General features: G+C 38.1%; 1 protein-coding gene across 1 annotated transcript; it reads right to left on the minus strand.

Moving 5' to 3' along the window:
* Positions 1-324: 324 nt before the first annotated feature.
* On the minus strand, positions 325-22756 carry LOC117302329 (cilia- and flagella-associated protein 74-like). The gene is made up of 35 exons (XM_033786225.1): positions 22669-22756; positions 21627-21885; positions 21296-21454; positions 20666-20869; positions 20148-20321; positions 19718-19828; positions 19419-19521; positions 18926-19083; positions 18288-18519; positions 17736-17915; positions 17186-17362; positions 16447-16565; positions 15874-15940; positions 15324-15413; positions 14772-14895; positions 14365-14414; positions 14082-14199; positions 12709-12804; positions 10761-10963; positions 10334-10584; positions 10043-10130; positions 9510-9683; positions 8950-9083; positions 8249-8525; positions 7614-7790; positions 7140-7249; positions 6446-6571; positions 5952-6117; positions 5314-5433; positions 4745-4900; positions 4005-4203; positions 3550-3765; positions 2882-3015; positions 2255-2389; positions 325-2127 (listed from the first exon to the last, which is right to left on the minus strand). Exons 2-35 carry the CDS (start codon positions 21842-21844, stop codon positions 2020-2022), a joined length of 5154 nt encoding a protein of 1717 aa, XP_033642116.1. The 5' UTR covers positions 21845-21885; positions 22669-22756; the 3' UTR covers positions 325-2019.
* Between the last annotated feature and the right edge of the window lie 60 nt (positions 22757-22816).

Raw genomic sequence — 22816 nt, forward strand, 5'->3', positions numbered from 1 at the left:
AGACAGCTGTTATTTTACGGCCCTGGGAAAAGCGCAGCAGCCCCACAGTGCGGCATACCCACCCAACAAGTGCAACAACACCACAAAGCCAGGCCGCGAGGTCACAGTCACACTATCGCCAGTCTTGCTCTATGGATTCAGACACTATGGAATGCGCGGACAAAAATGCATTCAATCAAGCGATTATTTTGACACATCAGTAAAAGTAATTGTGTTAGCTGAGCCGGACATTTATACTGTATAGGTACATGTACATGACGAGTTAAAACAAAATAAGCAAGGGCGATACATTACCGCAAACCTTTCCATTTCGTATTTCCGCCATGCAAAGTTTCAAAGTCTTAAGCTTTAAAAAGTTCCTTTCGCATACACATAAATTAATAGATAAAGATCAGGTTCTCAACTTTCCTCCTACAAAAGTGATCTACAAACCCTACCACGGCAGAAATGCAAACTTTTGGCACTATAGATCCAGCATTTCAAATCTTTCTATTTCAGTTTGAGAATACATTAATACAAAACTTAATTTATTTCACATCCATTGAGCACGCACAACAAAATCAAAAGAAATTACACCCTTCATAAATCATTTGAACATTTCCTCCTGCATGTTGTGAACAAAATCCACATACTACTGTTGAGCAACCAAGAGTTATAACATGTGACATCAACTCACAATAGTTTTTTTTTATTATTCAATAAACACACCATGCCACTTTTTACAAAACTGTTGTATGATAATATTATAAGTGAGCACACTTTTTACAAATAAGTTCATTTGATCAAAATTGTTAGACCTTGTAAGTTTCTCGCATATTCAACCATTTGTTTTTACAACTTTTCGGCGCCGATGTATTTACGCATGAAGGAAAAAATCTGGCGCACTTAAAACAGGTTTAAAGGTAAAAAACTAGCCTGGTTCTTGAGAGTCCCTGGTTTAAAGCCCTAGCCAACCAATGGCTTTGGCTACAGCGTGGCTTTCCCTTATAGAATTTTATTTTTGTAACCAGTCAAAGCTAGTCATATGAATATTTCCTGAACAACCCCACAGTAATATTTCCCCAAGATCAAAGTAAACAAAAACAATATCCGAATAAAGTCTTTGTTTACACTACATCGACCCATCAACTCTCCAAACCCCGCCTACCAATTTAACTATTTAAATACACATAGAGAAATTGCACCAAATAGTGTACGCTGCAAATTATGGTAGAAATAGAAAGATGAAAAAGGTATGAAACTGTGTAGAATATTAACACACTGGACTTCCATCCAGTATAAATATACAATATCGCTGCGAAAGACACCAAATTTAATTTGTATAGCTTATACTTCCCAAACTTTTTTGATAGCATTTGTACACTTCAAGGACAAATAATATTATACAAATAAAAACTTCATTCCAATCTAAAACATTAACCTCTCTCTACTGAGAGTCAATCAGTTATCTCAAAACTAGTTTGTAAATTATTGTGAAATTTAAAGTCAATAATGAAAAGCATAACTTTCCATGGAACCTGTTGCTAGTTTTTCAAACAGTTTGCTAAAATGCATGCATTTGTGTTCAAGTTGTTAACATTTCTTTACTTGATACGTTTTATGTTTATAAAATTTGAGCACCATTTGTATGGGCAACCAATTCAACATTGATTCCTTGATTGGCGTTACAATGAGAATTTAACAACAGCATTTTCCAACATTTTGACATCATAACGGAACAGGCAAATAGAATGGACTATTTGTCATTTATTGTATTTTCGTTGTCAACCAATCTTTGTTTGTTCATTTGCATTGGTTGTTTTGGTGATCCTAAATGGTCCTTAGATCATTCCAACTTGTTGTTATGGCAACCTTATTGGTTTCTTGGGTCCCTTGACTGGTTGCTATGACAATCTCATAGTTTCTATGGTACCATGACTGGTTACTATGGCAACCTTATTGGTTTTGGGGGTACCCTGTCTTGTTACTATTGCAATCTCACTGATTGCTAAGTCCTGTCTAAGAAACTGTTGTCTGTTGCTATGGCGTTTCCTCAGTAACCACCTGAGCTCGAAGCAGGAGATTGTAGCGTTCCAAGACGTCACCTTTCAGATTCATGATAATGTTGGCCTCTATGACCATGTTGGGCTGAAACATTAATAGAATCAAAAAGGAGTCAAACAGTGTAGAGAATTGGTAAAGAACTTTTACACATTTGCTAGTTCCTCCTGTCAGCATCAAGCATCAAAGTAAATACTTATCCAGACTGACTTACGTTATGTCCTTTTGGTGGTGTCCAAGTGATGACTACTGGTCTGGTCATACCAGCTTCTACCATTCCACGCTGGGTGTCCACAGCGAATCCCTTGGGTGTTATCATGTTCAGATTGTCAAAGAAGAATTCACCATTCTATGCAAGGCGAAGACACGACTGGTTTAGTATGAATATCAAACCATTATATCAACTTTTCTGTTTTAAATATCTTAATTCAATCAATCAATTAATCATCCAAAAGTGAATATGAAAGAGGTAAGGGGCGATCAGAATAAAACAATTACTTGATATTTCTATTAAAACACTTAAGATTGTAGAATTGAGGAGACATGCACAAGGTAAATGAGTTCAAAAGAGATGCAGTCAAGAAACAAAACTAATGGTTCTTTTTTCTTTATCTTCATAAAGAACCATTCTAATAGGATTTTCTTTTTACTAGAGCACCTGTGTTGTCATTTTGCCTTCGAGAAAGACTCTGCCTGGGTTCGAAATGTCAGGCCAATAACTGTTTTTTGCATTTATACCCTCGGTCTTTTTGGTTGGTAAGTTGTTTGCAATAGCTAATTCTATTTTCTCAGGACATTTAAAGCGGCACATGACCCGAAAATGATTGATAAGACTCCATACCTTCTTTTGACTGACTGCCATGGTGCGTATACAACCCACTTGAAGCTGCCGAGTAGCTGCAATAGTTTCATCTTCCTTTCCTAAAGCTCGGAAGGAGAGTAGAAGCGGGATGGCAGGAGGCAGTGCTTTCGGATCTTAAAATAATAGAAGAGTGACGAATTTTCGTTTTTACAAATTGCTCACATTGTTAAATTTTGAAAGGGGTAAGTTTTTGTTTTCAGAAAAGTGACTGAGTTTACAAAGTTGCGGAAAATACAGACAACGTGAGCATGCTGATCACCAATAGGAGGGACTTATAAAGTTATCTTTGCTATAATTTTGTGAATATTTTTCTTGTTGAGTTCACACATTTGTAGTGGGCTTTGTTATAAAATAGCCACTTTAAAAAGGTAAGCCATTAGTCAACCAATTTTAAATTCCTCTTGTTAATTTTTTGAAACTTTGAGAAAAAGTAAAGTTCCGACTGGTCAAGCGCTTTGGCGTTTCAATTTAGGAAAGTGTGGGTTTGATTATCGGTCTCTAATCTAGCGCAGTCAGACTCTGTATGTGGACTCAGTGCCTGTTCATCTGTGCTGTTCTTCGGGCTCGCGCAAACAGACTTGCAATAAAGGCTAAGATCAATTCAAACCAAGGTTGATGGGAAATACCAAGACCCATTTTTTTGATACCTTCTTCCTCCTCTGTAGCTGGAACAATGGATAAACTCTCCACGGCTGGCTTCATCTCATCCCCTCCAATGATGAACATGATCTTAGACTTGGCCACCCCTCTAAGATGAATGGCATGTGCCTGGTGTTTGCCATATAACTCAATGTTGGCTACATCAGAGAATAGATCAGAGGGGTGGTCTGGTCGGAAGGTGACTGTGATTTCTTTCTTGCTACCTGTGGATCACAAAGAGAATAGAAATAGTTTGGAACACCTTTCTCAGTTTATTTTGCTATGTTTGATTAATTTTATTCAATTCAATTCAAGAATACATTAATTTTTATGTTTTTTGCATCTATTTTTATACTGAACAGTTCCTTAATAAATGCAAAAATAAAGTAAAACAATACCGTGGCAGGAATTGTGGACATAAATTGGATTAATATTCCCGTTCAATGTGTAGTGTAAACCATACCTGGCTGAAGCGTCCCCTCACAGGGAACACAGTCAAACACGCTGCTCCCGTTCAAATTAGCCTTCCCAACAACTCTAGTATCCGCTGATGGGTCTCGTTTGACAAATAGTGGAAGGCCTTGTTGGTTGACGTGCTTCTGGAAAGAGAGACTAGCTAGCTTGATGCTGTAGTCTACAGACAGGGGGGACACATTCTCCAGCTATATACAATCAAATAACATTCAGTTGACTTCATCAAAAATCAAATTCAGCCATCCAACCAGGCCACAGTTTTCAAACAAATGGTACAACAAAAACAAGCTAAGCACAACACAACAAATATTATGCTAACAAAATTGCCAGCCAAAATAACATGTTATATGTATCATATATGACTGATATCCTGCTTATTTCTGCTGAGCAGGAAACTGTTCATTAATATTTTCTGCTTAAGCAGCTCTATTAAAAGTCATTTGAGTTAGTTTCCAAAATCATCCAAGAATTATTCACAATGATTAAGATACAATTGCTACTTGACATGTGTGTGCAGTGACGGTAATGGAACTCCATTCCTCGTACAAAAATCATCCAAGAATTATTCACAATGATTAAGATACAATTGCCACTTGACATGCGTGTGCAGTGACAATAATGGAACTCCATTCCTCGTACAAAAATCTATATCAGGGCCCAATGACATAAAGCTGTTAAGCAGAAAATTCTGCTGAGCAAATTTCTTTGCAAAAGGCCTGAAAACATTACCTTAAATGATTCAGCATTTTCTTCTCCAGCCATGACGAAGCCAAGGTCTAGTTTAGGTTCTTTAAGTGAAATGTTAATGATAGGATTAATGCCTTGTCCCTTTAGGCAAACACTCAATATGGCTGAACCACTGTCAATGTCTAGAACCTCTTGATACTGCCAAGAAATAATCAGAACAACAATAATATTAGTTCCTATACAGGGCTTTACCTAGGAGAGTCTCAATGCGCTTATAGGTCACAGGTAGCATAGATTATTAATATTTTGAAGACAGATTGTTTTATTATTAGCACATTATAGAGGGTTTATATTATGTTGATGCAGCACAAACTGCAATCAACTATGAAAGAATGCCGGGGCTAAACATATCACCACATGATGACTCTTTCCATGAAGTCAACCACAGTTTGTGATTTGAGCTAAGTTTATGAAGGGTTTATCTTCACTCTTATTATTTCAGTTCAGGTGAAAATTAGCAGAGTGAGCCGTTTGAAACATTGAGAGATCAACCTTTTCCAATATTGGAATCTTCCACCATGTATATAAAGTTATTAAACATTGGAACCTACCACTTTGGCATTGAGGGGTGCAAAAGCAACCAGGAGGGTGTGTGTTCCATCCACAGGAAGACTCCTTAAGGAATTGAGGAGTTGGAACGGTCCATTCGTGTCTAGAACGGTCGATTTAAGCTGTTGACTTCAAGTCAAGGTTTAATGAGGATTACAAACATCGGAAAGCCGGAGGAATTATTTAGGAACATAGATTAATTATTTATTTCCCCTTCAGTTGCTGAAATGTATTATTTCATCATGAAAAGAGAAGTATAAAATAAATATTAATTTGAACCGATAGTTCTCATACAGCGCATTTTAAAATAACCGTATCAATGCACTTGACATTCAATTTAGTGCCCTAGTCATTGGGCTAATAACATTCCTGTAATATCTTTATCAGCTTCCTGTATACAGCCCTGAGCTGCCTTGGCACTCTAACAGCTTTTTCAAACATAATATCAACCTCTACCCTCGCAGGTATCCATTTATACCCCATGGTGAGGAGAAGCAATTATAGTAAAGCATCCTGCTCAAAGACACAAGTGTCTTGACTGGAATTCGAACCCACACTCCAATGACTTAACCATCAAAACTTGAGTACGATGGGCTACGCCTTGAAGAATCAGCAAAGTTTGCAATAAATAAAAGGATACATCGAGGGCATGGTCCGAGACGTTCTGAATGGAGACGGATTTGATGATTCTTTGACCGACTGATATATCTGCAAAGTCTGTGGTTGTCCGTCCATGGTCTGAGATGACCACTAATGGAGGCTTGACCGCTGGGCAGTGGACTTCTAGATACAGCGTGTTGTGAATACTGTGGAGAATATGAAAAAAAGTCAATCAAAACAGTGTAGACAGTTTTACAATATCAATGGGTTGGCTCAGTGAATTCTTTCTGCCTTTCATTTCGTGGATCCAGGTTATCCCACTGGAGCCTTGTATGGGGGATTAGGTTTTCATCAGTCCCTAACAGATTGCGTGGGTTTCCCCCATCTGGGGTTTTCCCTCCCACATATAAAACTGAACAAGTTATTGGCGCTAATTGTGCCATTTCCTCATTACTGATCTTGACAATGCTTGCTTCTAACAACCAATGGATGCTTTTGTAATTGAAACAAGACGAATATTAAAACATGACTTACTCATAAGGGAGTTTCCCAGGGTCACCAGGTTGACCTGACGCTACATAGCATGGGATAGAGTAGCTGCTAAACCGTCCAGCAAACTGCCGCAGAAGAGACGTCTTACCCGAGGAATACTCATCAGACCTGGGTGAAAAGTTAAAAGATTTTAGTCAAATAATAGTGTCTCGGACCTAGGCCAAATTGTATGACTTTGCATACCACCGAATTCTTGGCTTTCCATCACCACTCTCCAATGACAGTGCAAGGGCTGAATTTCTGCTCTAGCTGTATAAGCGAAGAATGTCTAGTATTGTGAAGTACGCCAGCACACAAGCAATTCCCTGCCTCCTAAGTGCTAATGCATTGCTTACAGTGAGCAGAGCCATATCATTAGGCCCTAGTCTCTCCTGTTCTAAAGAGTTGTGGTTTGATTTTATAAAGTGAATCCTAAACACAAGCTTGCTCTACTACAAAGGTGATTCCTTTCTCCAGAAGACGATCAGAGCATACTGATCAAAACGTCGAGTTGAAACCAACGGTTCTTTTCAAAACCACCCCAACTCATTAGAGATAGTCACTGTCATTACATGGTGTTACCACAAACCTTTCTATATCGTATTTCCACCATGCAAAGTTTCAAATCCTACTGATTCCTTTGTTGCTTAACATTTCACCGAGCAATTAGAGTTGATGAACTTTAATCTAAACTTACCCAACCTCGATGTTCTCAACTTTAGGTGGCACAACTTGCTGAAGGGTAGGGCTTCCTTTCGACTTTCCAGTTGGTGATTTCACATTCCTCTTCACAGACTTCTTCCCTTTCTAAAATTATTCCACAGAGAGAGAGTAAATATGATTGTGGAGGAACCAAGGCAAAGTTTCCCTAAATTGTTATTCTTTGTATGAAGGCAGTTTGATGTTACAAGTTTGTAGCATTTTTAGTTCACTAATGAGAATGCAGGCCTTGAATTAACCAATGGCACCCACAGCAATTAATGTGAGCCCTATGAATTTTGCTGAGGTGCCCTTTGCAACGATCAAATAGAAATTTGCATTTTCCTCATAAAACGCCCTTATTGGAGGAAAGTTCCTGTGCTCCTTCAAGAGTGAATCTCAAGGCCTTAAATGACTTCAAGTTTGATAACGGACAGTAAAAGTTGGCTCGACCGGAACTAATCTTGCCCACCTTTGCATCTTCTTCTTCAGCCAGTCCCTCCAGGGTGCTCTTCTTGGCAGCCAGTTGCGCTTGTTCAAACTCATATTTAGCTTTTGCCTCCATGGTTTTCGTTATCAGTCTTACTGCCTCCTCCTTGATGTCTGAGACACTTAACTCTGGACAGAACTTGACGGAAACTTTCGCTTTCTGTTGATTGAGGGAAAAAATTAATGTTTTAATTTAATGAAACTCAATAGACCCATAGCATATGACGTCACAGTCTCAAAAAGCGCCCTCACTGAGGCTAAAAAGCACCCTCACTGAAGCCAACAAAATGCCCTCATTGAGGCCAACAAAATGCCCTCATTGAGGCCAACAAAATGCCCTCACTGGGGTCAACAAAATGCCCTCACTGAGGTCAAAGGAGGCAAATCATTGGATGGTAGCTGTTCTTTGTGCGTAAAATATGCGCATAACCTCAGCATCCCTGAAGCATTTCGTATTATGCAAAGGGTCTATTTAGAAATGTCTCTTCAAAACTGTTCAGATGAAAACATTGCATGTAGCTGTTAAAAATAATGTCAGAAAAAAGACTGAACTTTTGCTTGAGTAGACACCGTATTGGAAGGTTTTAACAAATTTTGATTGCAGGTTTGAATTCTCACCTTTCCTGGCTTGACAACACCTACTGCAGGTGACACAGCTAGCGGTACACCCTCAGGTACAACAAACTCAAATGCCGTGGGTCCAACGGGAGCAATCTCCCCTTTACCAATGCGAGGTACGGGATGGGTAAACTCATTAGCATTGGTATGGGAGTTAATAACACTCAGGGAAGTAATGGAAGAGTCTTCCATAGCTGTAGCTGCAAAGTGAATAGTAGAGTGGGAGAGCTCTAGAGGAGGGTGGACGGCTACTGCCTTGCAGGACATCTTGAAGTCCCTACAAGATTAGGATGGGGGAGAAAATAGGATAGATTTGTAAATGCACTTTTTAGAGCACTTACACGACGTGGAACGCACTTCTGGACAATGTTGTGCGTCTACCATTTGCATCATTTCGGGAGTAAATTCCTTTGTGTATGTTTGTGCACGACTTCGACTCCCAAAATGTGGGACAGGATAGACGTGTGTGTATGTTATATCTCTTATAAACTGAAATTTGTTTGTCACAATCATACACACATTTTTAAGATCACAATTGATGGAAAATACATTCAGTACGCGAGAATTGTGAAATATGAAGTTATTTGTCAGTTTGTGTAATGGCCCAAATGAGATCAAAGCAGTTAAGTGACCTCTAGGGAAAAGAATTTGGTTAAAGGTCATCAATAGGTGTATGGCTATAGGTCAGAGGTTATAACTACCTGTTTATTCCTGACTTGCAGGTAAGCTCAAAGCTGTAATTCTTGGCTTTCTTAGCGCTGAAGATGATGTCTAGGTCTACAGTCTCCAGAGGTAGGAGTGTCCCAAAGCCATCGTTAGGTTGAACGTCAACATACTATTCAGATCAAATAATGTAAGAGGATGATTATTGTTCATTGTCTAGAATTATAACCGCAGTCAACAGTCACAGCCGTTATGATTTGACCAAAGCGATTGCTGTATTGCAAAAAGTTTAGACAACAAAATGTAAACGGATGGTCATGATTCACTGTCAAGGTTTACAACCACAGCAAACATTCATAGCCAATCAGATTTAACCACAGAGATTGCTAGATGCATTAGTTTGCCTTTTGATAAAAACAAATCTCAAACACTTCAAGACAAAAGAAACTCATCCAAATATTTTTGAAGAATGAATTAGCCTTTCAACTAATGGCGCAAATTTCAAATAGTTATTATTTCATATAAGGGTATATAATGGGTACTAAAAACTCTAATAGAAAAAAAATAGAAAAAACAGACACTAAGCTAAAATACTCACATCAGGTAGATTGACGAATCCAAACTTCTGAGACAGAATAGACTTATTGGTTAACTTGACCGATGCGATGACCGATTCATGGATCGTAGCAAACCCAAAGTCAATGAAGTTAGTGCTGAATTCCATGTCTGAATTGGTCACCACGGCATGGACGGTGTAAAGCACTGGAGCAGTCTGGAAAGAAATCACCAAAAATAAATAAAAATAAATATCATCTGTACCCCGTGTGCCATTCAGAGGGGCAAATCCTGTTAGCGCAGTTTTATGAACTTTAAGAATCCTATAGGCACAATTTTATGAATTTGGTAAGCATGAGATATAATGCTTAGCACGAGTAGATACCACATACTGCACTGCAACTAGTTGCCTCATTATATTTTTCTTTTTTATATATGAGAATATTTTTCTATAAGTTTAGGGCTTATAAAAGTAGAATATACAAATAAATAACTGATCAATAACTTTAATAATCAGCATGGTCCTACCACAACGACACCAGGTGGGGTTCGAGTATTAATGTTTTCTTGACTTACCTGTTCAGCAACTCTGATGGTCATCGGAGCTTCCAAAACCCCTGTCTCTTTATCAAAGCATGGACCAGCTTCATCTAATAGACTGTGCCTTGGATAAGAACAACAGACGAACAGGTTAGTTGGGAATAGGAACAAGACATACAGGAACATAAAAAGTAACAGGAAAATGTCCAATCCACTCTAACCTTCATTTTAATAAAATGCAAGGTAAAAAATGTTAGGTAAAATTTTGTGAAATGGCGGCCAAAACACCTAGAGTTGCAACTGACTAAGATAAGATGCTATCTTTACCTTGGTAGAAACTTAAGCTGAGCAGAGAACTGAGACTGCGCTTGTATATAAGCCGTCTTAGGAAGTAATTCCATGTAGCTACGTAGCTCTTTACACACCTCAAACTTGATACGTAAGGCTGTGGTGGCTCGGTTATTAACAACGATAGCGTCTTGGTACAATCGATCAAACATACAGATCTTTAGATCTACGTTTTGACGTTCGACCCACACAGGAACATCAATGGCTACTGCAGTTGATTTTGCATGGATCTACAAAGAAACAAGATAAACTAGGTGTTACGATCTGAAAGCTGTATTATACAATACGAATACAGGATTGTGGTTCAAAGTTCACGAGCACAAAAGCACAATATAAACTCCAAAGTAGAGAGTGCGTGACAGTTTGCAGCAGCTAATTCTATTTTCTCAACAAATTGAAAACTTACTGTATTTGAGAGTGGATCTGTAAATCTTATCTCAAAGTCCACATCGACTGCACCAGGAATCATCGGATTAAAGATAATCTCAAGCTTAATGGATGAGAAAGGTCCAATATCTCCTCCAGTCACCTGACCAATCCGCATCCCATCCCAAGAACTCAGGTCTTCAAGATCAACTGGGGCAAGAGTAAAGGCTTCAGTTCCAATCGCTGTAGGAAAGATGGATTGATCATAAAAGATATTTAGTAATAAAATAATCACAGCAGGCCTTCAAGTTTGCTCTTGAAGCTGCGCAGCAATGTCACTCTGGTAAGGGGTACTTCTAGGAGGAAAATTCAAGTTTGTATTTCAGGGGTGTGAAAGTTTGTATTTCAGGGGTGTGAAAGTTTGTATTTCAGGGGTGTGAAAGTTTGTATTTCAGGGGTGTAAAAGTTTGTATTTCAGGGGTGTGAAAGTTTGTATTTCAGGGGTGTGAAAGTTTGTATTTCAGGGGTGTGAAAGTTTGTATTTCAGGGGTGTGAAAGTTTGTATTTCAGGGGTGTGAAAGTTTGTATTTCAGGGGTGTGAAAGTTTGTATTTCAGGGGTGTGAAAGTTTGTATTTCAGGGGTGTGAAGGTTTGTATTTCAGGGGTGTGAAAGTTTGTATTTCAGGGGTGTGAAAGTTTGTATTTCAGGGGTGTGAAAGTTTGTATTTCAGGGGTGTGAAAGTTTGTATTTCAGGGGTGTGAAAGTTTGTATTTCAGGGGTGTGGAAGTTTGTATTTCAGGGGTGTGGAAGTTTGTATTTCAGGGGTGTGGAAGTTTGTATTTCAGGGGTGTGAAAGTTTGTATTTCAGGGGTGTGAAAGTTTGTATTTCAGGGGTGTGAAAGTTTGTATTTCAGGGGTGTGAAAGTTTGTATTTCAGGGGTGTGAAAGTTTGTATTTCAGGGGTGTGAAAGTTTGTATTTCAGGGGTGTGAAAGTTTGTATTTCAGGGGTGTGAAAGTTTGTATTTCAGGGGTGTGAAAGTTTGTATTTCAGGGGTGTGATAGTTTGTATTTCAGGGGTGTGAAGTTTGTATTTCAGGGGTGTGAAAGTTTGTATTTCAGGGGTGTGGAAGTTTGTATTTCAGGGGTGTGGAAAGTTTGTATTTCAGGGGTGTGAAAGTTTGTATTTCAGGGGTGTGAAAGTTTGTATTTCAGGGGTGTGAAAGTTTGTATTTCAGGGGTGTGAAAGTTTGTATTTCAGGGGTGTGAAAGTTTGTATTTCAGGGGTGTGAAAGTTTGTATTTCAGGGGTGTGAAAGTTTGTATTTCAGGGGTGTGAAAGTTTGTATTTCAGGGGTGTGAAAGTTTGTATTTCAGGGGTGTGAAACATTGTATTTCAGGGGTGTGAAAGTTTGTATTTCAGGGGTGTGAAAGTTTGTATTTCAGGGGTGTGAAAGTTTGTATTTCAGGGGTGTGAAAGTTTGTATTTCAGGGGTGTGAAAGTTTGTATTTCAGGGGTGTGAAAGTTTGTATTTCAGGGGTGTGAAAGTTTGTATTTCAGGGGTGTGAAAGTTTGTATTTCAGGGATGTGAAAGTTTGCAAGCACAAAGCCAGAGTACCAAGCCTGCTAACACGCACTTTCTTTGGTTTTCAAAAAGTCCTACTCTGCAATTTGGGGAGTTCCATATGGTTTTACATTCACTTTCTTTTTAAATTGAACTTACTTAAAACAAATTTAAAAAATTAACAAATTTAACTAAATATTTTGAGTTTGATTTTTTTTGGGGCGAGAATAAAAGAAAAAAGTATTTCAGGTTAAAAACTGAGATATCACCTCCCTGGTATTTAAACTTAGCAAAGGACATCACAGCAAAAGCACAAAGCACCACGGTAATTGCTGTGGGTGCTTTGGATTATTTAATATAAGACAATGGGTTACAGTGATTAATGATAAATAAATGAATAAATAAATAATTGTAAGGACACCTACCATCTGTGTCATCAACAGTGATGGTCACAACCCCTGACTTCTTACTCCTTGCTGACAATGGTTCCTTGATTCCTTCACCAGTAGTCAGTTCTATTTCTAAGATAAAGTACAGAGTGACGAGAGTTGAGATAGGTGTGAACATTGTTCCAACATTTTGGAAATGATTTTTATTAAATTAAGTAGTGTAAGATTTATGAATGGAATGTATCTTGTTGTAAGTTGATTATGTATGAATCTGTCTGTCCACAGGCTGATTACTACAAGCCGTAGCTTATCAAAGCAGCCTCCATAGTGTTCCTTTTCTTTGACTGGCTGATTTCTACAAGCCGTAGCTTATCAAAGCGGCCTCCATAGTGTTCCTTTTCTTTAACTGGCTGATTACTACAAGCCGTAGCTTATCAAAGCAGCCTCCATAGTGTTCCTTTTCTTTGACTGGCTGATTACTACAAGCCGTAGCTTATCAAAGCAGCCTCCATAGTGTTCCTTTTCTTTAACTGGCTGATTACTACAAGCCGTAGCTTATCAAAGCAGCCTCCATAGTGTTCCTTTTCTTTGACTGGCTGATTACTACAAGCCGTAGCTTATCAAAGCAGCCTCCATAGTGTTCCTTTTCTTTAACTGGCTGATTACTACAAGCCGTAGCTTATCAAAGCAGCCTCCATACTGTTCCTTTTCTTTAACTGGCTGATTACTACAAGCCGTAGCTTATCAAAGCAGCCTCCATAGTGTTCCTTTTCTTTAACTGGCTGATTACTACAAGCCGTAGCTTATCAAAGCAGCCTCCATAGTGTTCCTTTTCTTTAACTGGCTGATTACTACAAGCCGTAGCTTATCAAAGCAGCCTCCATAGTGTTCCTTTTCTTTGACTGGCTGATTACTACAAGCCGTAGCTTATCAAAGCAGCCTCCATAGTGTTCCTTTTCTTTAACTGGCTGATTACTACAAGCTGTAGCTTATCAAAGCAGCCTCCATAGTGTTCCTTTTCTTTAACTGGCTGATTACTACAAGCCGTAGCTTATCAAAGCAGCCTCCATAGTGTTCCTTTTCTTTAACTGGCTGATTACTACAAGCCGTAGCTTATCAAAGCAGCCTCCATACTGTTCCTTTTCTTTAACTGGCTGATTACTACAAGCCGTAGCTTATCAAAGCAGCCTCCATAGTGTTCCTTTTCTTTAACTGGCTGATTACTACAAGCCGTAGCTTATCAAAGCAGCCTCCATTGTGTTCCTTTTCTTTGACTGTATAAACCTTAAACTACTCTGTTCGCTATTACATTGTATGCATTCTGTAATGCTGTGTTTTTGACAGTATGGAATAAATGTGAATTGATTTGAATTGAACAATTCAATTCAACTCATTTCAATTCCATATACCTGGTATATTAAGCCCCTCAGTCTTAGGTTCTACTTTTCCTGCTGGTTCTTTTGTCTCCTCAACGGTAACATCGACTTCCTTCACTGTATCCGGGCGAAGGCTCATATCAGCAGATGTCTGATCAAAAGAATACAAAAACTATTATTAACTAATTTGTACATGAATTGTTGTTTTTCCTATTGCCACCATAGTTACATCAACTTCCAAATGTTAACATTCTGATCATAGTAAACTTTTCTTTTTGAGTTGAATTTGCAAAGACCTAGAACAACAACAACTTACCAATCGTCCCAGGGAGGTACCGGCGGATGTTAGAGTGTTTTGTTTCATTCCTACAATCAATTGATAAATAACAACATAAATACAGCATTGACAATTACAAGATACTACAGCAACTCAGTAGACCCCTTTCATTGGCTGCCATGGCTGAGGTCATACAATGGAAACGTGTGTGCGTGTACACGCCACGCAACAACTTTCAGCCAATAATAGGTCTTCCTTTGACCTCAGTAAACGCAGTGTGGGTTTTTTGACGTCTTATGCAAGGGGTCTATTTATGCCTTCTTGAGGATGTGAGGAGAAAAAACTGCAGAAATATTGTTTAAAAATGCCTTGGCAAAATATCCGATTCTAACATGCTTGATTAACTTGAAGAGAGAGAATGAGGAGTTAGATGTGGATTTATTTACCTGTAATCTTGATGAATTCAAATTGCGTCCCTTTAGCGCCCTCATTGGTGAGTGTAATGGTCTTCTTTAGCGTCTCTCCAATGACTTGAGTTCCAAAATCAACATGACTAGTGTCTACAGACAACTAGAAACAGAAAGACAAAATCAGATTCTGTTACACCTTCAAGGACAGGGGATGTCATGAAGGTTGTAGTATACTTTCAGACCATAGTAGTACCATCTTTGTCATGTTACCCGTCTTTAATAACAATAAGGAATAGTGATTCTACGGTACCTGACTATTTTACCTTTCAGCCTCATTTTGGTTGTCTTATAAGAATGGTGAATGAAGGCTGCTCTATGATATTACAAATCAATTAGAAGAGTCAATTCATATCAATCATCTTTTAAACCTGCTATGGGAAAATTCTTCACTTTCTTTTATTTTTGTTTATTTTGATTTTTTTTTTTTTTAATGTTTTAATTTGTCACTGTCATTATTTGTGAACGGGTTACCCTGATAAATATAAGAAATAAGAACATAAATAAACTGGAAACTTTAGATTAACTTACATCACATTTCTTTGTTGAGCACGTCACTTGAACATTGAAGGGGCCGGTCTGAGTCAAGAACTTAACTTCACCGTCAAGATCCTCATTGATCTAAAGAAACATTTAAATAATGTTCATTTCATTTTAAGATTATAAACAACAAGATGGAGAGATATATCACTTATAAATAAAAGTAACTTACCATCACAAATTATTTCCTTAATTTATTTAGTTATTACATTTTATGATTTTAAAAGAAAGGAGAAAAGGAAAAGCTTTCTAGAACTACTCAGTATAAAAATCTACAAACAAAGGCATTAAAAAATTGATAGTTAAATTTAAGTGAGAATAAGTCAATTTAAAAGCCAACTGATTGGTTGTTTTAATCCTTAATAAATGTAGATGTATACAATAACACGTTTTACACAATGACATTACTTCAAAATGAAATGTTTCTCAAAATGCTTTCTACTATCAAACGCTGTTGTAGGCTTCTAACTCAATCTTGGTTTTATTGCCATTCGTTTCAAGAGTGATTACCAAGCGTATACATTCCATTTAAAATGCTTACCATTGGCTTAAATGTTACCATCATCTCACAGCTCATTCCTGCGGACATCTGACCGGGAGGATCAAATCTAATCAAAATCAAAGTCAAAATTAAAATCAATTGATCTTATACAATTTTTATATAGATTATGACCCATCCATGACCCAAATTTCAGACTTTACATACAATCTTAATCTACATCAGTCTTAGCATCTTTTGTGAATTGAGATACACAGATTATTTGATAAATTATCAATAAATAAACCACAAGGGAAAACTGACTGGGTAAGTTTTTAAATAGTTTTGGAACAAACAAAAATTGAACAAATGACCTCCAGATTAACGAACTGGTGCTCTATTAACTGAGACATCCAGCCAAACCTAAAACCTTTTATAAATTGCAAAACCGTTCTTCTGTCTTTAAGAATTCTGGCACTCATCCACAATGCCACTTGCATACAGGGTCCACAGGACTCATGTATGTTTAAAATGGCACAAGATATGACTGTTTTCCCAACACCTTGGTCAAAATCTTGAGTAATGATTTGATTACATCAACTGTCAAAAGAGAACTCCTTCATCTTTGATACTTACTGTAAATCAATAAAATCCTTGAGGTGTTCAGAGAGATCAACAAGCTTGATGAAGTTAACGCTGTACGAGACGTTGGTCAGGATCACTTTCTTCTTGTAAGACTTTCCAACGTCAAAGTCCTGTCAAGACAAAGACTCTTATTGTTATAAGAGAAGTGACAACCGCCTGGGCCCATATTCATACAGCTGCTTAGGCAAAAAAAATAGCTTAGCACAACCAAATTATGCTTACCAGAATAAGGTACCCAACCAAACTACCAAGTCATTTGTACAATTTGTGACTGGTATGCTTATTTCTGCTTAGTAGACAATTGTTAAGCAGTATTTTCTGCTTAAGCAGCTCCATGAAACTAGACCCTGGCGGAGGTTAACATAGTGGGGCTTGCTCTGAACTCATTTGATGTTATTCTAATTTACTAATCTAATAATAAGAAATAATAATAAACTAGACCCTGGCGGAGGTTAACATAGTGGGGCTTGCTCTGAACTCATTTGATGTTATTCTAATTTACTAATCTAATAATAAGAAATAATAATAGCATTTTGTAGAGCGCCTTTTCCATCGGTTGCAAAGTGCTTAGTTACTGTTTCTCCTTTGTTGTACAGTGCTCTAAAATCTTTGTAAAAAGGCACTTTATAAATAGTAGCACTATTATTATAATCATGTTGGGCTGTTCAATGTTCAAATCCTGGTCTGGGTGGCCAGAGAAAGAAAGGGAAGGGGGTTTGGTTTGACTTGCCTTGAAATGAATGACATCTGGCTTGCTGTAGAACGGACAGCCTTTGAACTCTTTGCCAGCAGCGACCTGCTTCCTAACGATACCTGCTCGATGTTTATCTAAAGCCACTGTCATCATGTCTCTCTCCATCTTACTAGGGTACTTGAGATTGTAGGTGCCTTCATCTTCCTTTGGTACCTAGTGTTAAGGACAGAGTAATAGGACTAGGTTAATAGAAAGGTCAATAAAAGGTCACGGGATTTGAAGCTACGATCAGTGGCATAATTGTGAAAAGGCTGTACTATAAATTCTTTTTTGGAATCACAGATAGCTGAAAACCTTTTACGGTTATTACAGCCTTGGTTTTACTCACTTAAATTACTGAACTAACTAATCGTAAATTTAAAGTTACATTTGTTTTTTTTAGACCTAAACTCATCATGCAGCAAATCAAAATCTAGCGCCGCAAGAATGGATTACCAGCCAAAACTCCATTTACACTGTGCAGTTTCTGACCGATTCCCTGCTAATTTATGCTAAGCGACTTTATGCCATTAAAGAGTGATCTCACCTTGTATGCCTTGTGCTGTTGGTTCCACAACCCTTCAAACTCTGGCTTAGCTAATTCATCTTTCCTATCCTCACTGTCACTCCCTCCTCGTTCATCTCGACTCGTTGCTCCGTACGGACTGAAACCATCATCATCATCTGAGGAGATGTCAGCTCCGATAATCTTGGTAGAGTTAAGTTTCTAAGTAGGAGGGAAATCAATAGGAGTCAAAGTTTATTGTATTTTAGTTTTGTGTTTACACGTTTACAACGACTTCATAAATATCTTTATTGTCTTCTCTACAAAAGGTTGGTGTGATGTTTCCATTATGATGCTCTTTGCCTCAAGGAATTTACTTAATTTCTTCTAGACCTTCAAAAGTTTTACAAAAGTTTTGTGTCTTCCAAATGCTGTATTGATATAATAATTATCATTAAAAATATAACAACTCTTACAAATCTTCAGAACTTTCGAAGTTGGAGAAACTTTTTAGACATCTTGTTCGAATCAAAATATTGATGATCCTTTTATCTGTAGAATATTTGGATTCTTTGTGAGTTTTGCCAAACTTACTGGTACGGCTGCCTCTTCTATATCAGCGCTATACTCCATGGAAGATGAACCGCTATACTCCCGAATGATTCTTGCTTTGCGCTTTGGTCTTGTCACTCGTTTGGCTCGATCACGTTTAGCATCAGGCCAGAGTTGGGGGTACATAGCTTGTCGTTTCTTCATTTGACGCTCTTCACGTAGAAGGTGTGACAGGAGCTCGGCTTGTCGCTCTTTCTGGCTTGCCTCATGTTGTCTGTAGCAAAAAGAAAGGTTTACTTCAACATATCATAATCATTCTTGTGAATAAGTCTTATTCTTTTTTTAATCAAATCAAATCAAACAGAGACTGAAATATAAAAAGTATGGTAATCTTTTCAATTATTTGAAACCAGTCGTTGTGAAAATGGAAACATAGTCAATATAGTGGGAGCACTATAACAAGTCTAATACTTATAATGTGATTTGAGGCACTGTATATTGAGGCAGCAGTGTATTTTGTTTGTGGCAACACCATGTGTATCTACTTGCTAGGTAGATTCTAATCTTTTGAGAACTTGTCTTGCTTTATATTCTACTACCAAGGAGTAAGTCTCATACTTACTGTTTTGTTTGTGAACATGGGTCAGAATAAAGATAGTTGGAGTCCATCCACTACTTACTGTTTCTCCTGCTCAAACTGCTGCAATCTCTGCTGCCTCAACATCACCTCCTCAGCATTCTCTCCTGCTTCAGCTAAAGCAGCTCTGTCTTGATCCAGAGCTTCTTGTTCCTGACGGGCAAGATAGCGACTCCTGGCCTGAAGTGCTCTAAGATTCTCCTGGTGGTCAAATAAGGAAGGAAGAGAAACGTTTACGCCATTGTTTCTTTTTAGAACTGCTAAAACTTGTTATTACACAGTCTTCATAGAAGTAGTTTGTGATGCCCCACAACAAAACTAGACAGTTCTTGCAAATAGTGAAATGGTGTTAAAAGCGAAGACAACTACACATCACCCTAAAAAGTACAAATTACTCGTCCTAACTTAAGACTAGCCTTATGTATTAAATATATCTCCTAGGACGAGTCTAAAGTTAGGACTCGTCCTAAGTTCTATCCCTGGATAGTTTTACCCTGTTTGAATGATGGACATAACTAATGATTAGACATCCATACCCTGTTTGATGAGACATCGGTTCTAAGATTCAGCAACGTCTTCATTCTCTGGTCCATGTGATTCTTATGACGTTCTTCTTCCTCTGCTTCCTTCTGACGAACCCTGAAAGGTCAAAGGTTAAATGTCAGGTCTAAACATCTACGTTTACTGAGAATTAAGATCATGCACTGACGTCAAATTTGTAAATAGTTTGGGGTTGAACAAAGAAAAATTTGACTGGAGCAGGACTTGAGCCTGCGGCCTCCAGATTATTTGGCGACTATTTCTTGAAGTCTGTCACTCATCTTATTGTACTTACTTGGCAACCGTTTCTTTAAGATACTTAGCAGCAGCCTCTCTGGAGCGACGAGCGGCGCTCATCGCTTGACGATGTTTACGATCTCTCTCACGCAATGCTGCCATGTGGTCTCTGTTACAAAAACAGAAAGCAACATTATTGTTAAGTAGGATTTGAAACTTTGAATGGTGGAAGTATAATTAAAGAGAGGTTTGTGGTGAAACCATGTGATCTTTTTTGAGTAGTGTTGATTCTGAAAAGAACTGGTAGTTAACGATTCAACGTTTTGATCAGTATGCTCTGATCATCTTCTCTCATAACCAACACAAAAGAGATATTCACATGGTGCTACCGCAAACATCTCTCAACATTTTTGTTACATTGGAAATTGTTCACCTTTTGAGTTGATGATAAATGTACATCCAAACTAGCCCTGTTCCTCCTTTCCTACCTTTCTCTATTCCTACGTCGTCTGTCAGCCTGAACAACTTTGATGGTTTCCTTCCGAGCTCGTTGCATGACATTCTCCGTTCTCTCTTGCTCCAGGCGTTCTTCCTGTACCTCAAGATCTTCCTCAGCTAAGATGAACTTCCCTTGCTCCAGCTCAGCTTTAGAGAGTTGCAGCCTGAAACAAAATAGACAGAAACATATATTTTTTCCAACCCTAAAGAAGAAAAGGGATCAGACAAAATGAGAAGCTGACAGATGACAGCATTGGTACAAGGAAGCCAACCAATTGGTTCAAGTCAAGCAAAAACATTTGTTAAGCTAGGAAAGTTTGCTTCACAAAAATGGGATCATCATGTTGAGCTAACTCAGGCATTTTGACAACGGCTCTCCACTGGTATCTCACTGGAAATGGGATACCAACCATAATACAATGTTAATTACATTGCTTGTTGACTGTTCCCTGTCAATCTGTTATGTGATATTTTCTGCTTAGCAGTTTTAGACAATCCCACCACTTACTCTGCTTCACTGAGACGTTCTTCAATCTGTTTCTCCAAGTCACCCTCTGCTTGTAGCTCCTTTTCCAGCTTAGTTAGTTTACTTCTGAGGCGATGAACGTTAGCCATGTTACCTTGCTCTTCATTTAGGGCAAGTTGCTCCCGGACATGTTCCTTCTCTAGCTCAAGAGCCTCAAGCTTGGTGCGACATTTCTTCAGCTCTTCCCTTTCATTATAAATATAAATATTATACATAAATAATAAATGAACAAACAACATGAGCATTCACTAAAAGGAGCGATGTTAACCACTTCATGCTGGTAACCCGTAGAAAAAAAACACCCAGAAAAAGGGATATTACAAGCTTGATTTCCAGCACCTTCTGTTCCCCTTTAGATGAAATGAATGGTAGGTGAATGCTGTGCTGTTATACAAAATAATGTCTGGGAGGACATTCATGTCAGCCGTCCAACTGACTGCAGAAAATAGAGGTCGCTCTGAATATGCTTAGGTGTTAAAAAACATCTGCTGGAGGACAGTCCAGAAAAACTTGGCAGATATTAATGACATCAACGAGTAGCTAAGTAACTGATATGAACTGGTATGTAGAGTTATTACCACATCTTCAAATGTAGACACTTTGACTACTAACCTTGTTGTCTGCATAATGTGTTCACTCTCCAGTACCTGACCTGCTAAGTTATCCAGATGGCGCCGGAGAGCCAGCATTCGCAGCTTTTCATGACGGCTAAACTTTTGTTTAGCGGACGATGGCCTGTCGCTACCATGCTCACTTAAACTTTCTTCTGGCCTGTGAGGAAATACAGACATGAGTCAAATGAAAAAAAATGAAAAGCTAAAAAAATATAAGTGAATTGCCTGAACAGAGTATTTTCAGGATCAGACATTTTAATTGATCTAAGCTTGGCATTGTTGAATTAAAAAAGATTTTTTTTTTAATCCAACGTAGCCCGAGTTCTCACCCTGTCAGTGACGTGTCATCGCTCTGTGACCACATCTCAGGATCGCTTTCATATTCCAAAGGTCCCTCGCTTGATTCCATCCACTGACGCGTCTCGTGACTACCGCCCTCTGCTGCTTCGAATCCTCCGGGAGATTGTAGGTCGCCGTCTGGGCTTGGGCTGTCGTCCAGAAGGTAACTATCACCATCCTGATTGGGATATGCCAGTTCCTGCGACATTTTGTTGGTTCTTCGTCCTGTAGTTTCAGATTTTATAATTTCTGCAATGGATACAAAATATCCCTGTTTCAGATTTTAGAACAATTCATTGGTTTGGACTTTGGGCACTGAAAACAACAAAGTCAAAGTATCACTACTGCAGTTGCACTGATGATGTATACAAATAATGGAAAAGTTTCCGTATGGCGCCACCACTTTTTCATTCGCAATAAAATAATATAGTATCTAATTTTCCTGATTGATATATCCCTTTTTGTAAAAATGAGTGAAAAAGTGGTGGCGCCATACGGAAAGTTATCCCGAATAATCACTGTTAAAATAAATTTAAGAATAGATTTTATTTAATATTACAATATTAAATAATTAATATGGATAACTTTCCGTATGGCGCCACCACTTTTTCACTCATATTTACAGAAAGGGATATCTCATTGAGGTAAATTAAATACTATATTATTTCATATCGAATGAAAAAGTGGTGGCGCCATACGGAAACTTTTCCATTAATATTATTAATAATAAAAATAGGCCTGTTGTTTACTAAAAAACACAAGAGAATCGTATCATTCATCGATCAAGGCGAAGGTGCACTTGCATTTACTATTAATTTAGCAAGTTGCACTGCATCTTTTTATGATGAAAAATTATTCAATATTTATTATAAATTTATTGTCCACAAAAAAATAATCTGTCACTGTCACTCATTATGACTCAGTCATTGGTGCCGGCCCTGTTCGCCGAATTTACACACGAATTTCCATGAACTCCCACATGCAAAGTAATTTATCAAACAGTTAATATTCTACAATAGCTACTTTGCGCACCTTTTTTATTCTCAAAGTTGCATTCTAGAAGAAAGAAGTTCCTTCATTTTTCCTCATTCACCTATGCAAGTCGCCATCTTCGTCTTAGCAACAAGTTGTGATTCGATCCAAACAGTCAACAGAGGGCGATCTGCTGTTATTAAATAGC

This window comes from Asterias rubens, chromosome 18, assembly GCF_902459465.1.
Source record: "Asterias rubens chromosome 18, eAstRub1.3, whole genome shotgun sequence".
Classification (NCBI taxonomy): Eukaryota; Metazoa; Echinodermata; class Asteroidea; order Forcipulatida; family Asteriidae; genus Asterias; species Asterias rubens.

Bases quoted from the DNA above. Each gene is read 5' to 3' on its own strand.
- LOC117302329 (XM_033786225.1), bottom strand. From the start codon at position 21,844: ATGTCGCAGGAACTGGCATATCCCAATCAGGATGGTGATAGTTACCTT. The intron at 17,363-17,735 runs GTGAGATCACTC...CCTTAACACTAG, and splicing joins AACAGCACAAGGCATACAAG to GTACCAAAGGAAGATGAAGG. The intron at 4,204-4,744 runs GTAATGTTTTCA...GATTGTATATAG, and splicing joins AAAATGCTGAATCATTTAAG to CTGGAGAATGTGTCCCCCCT.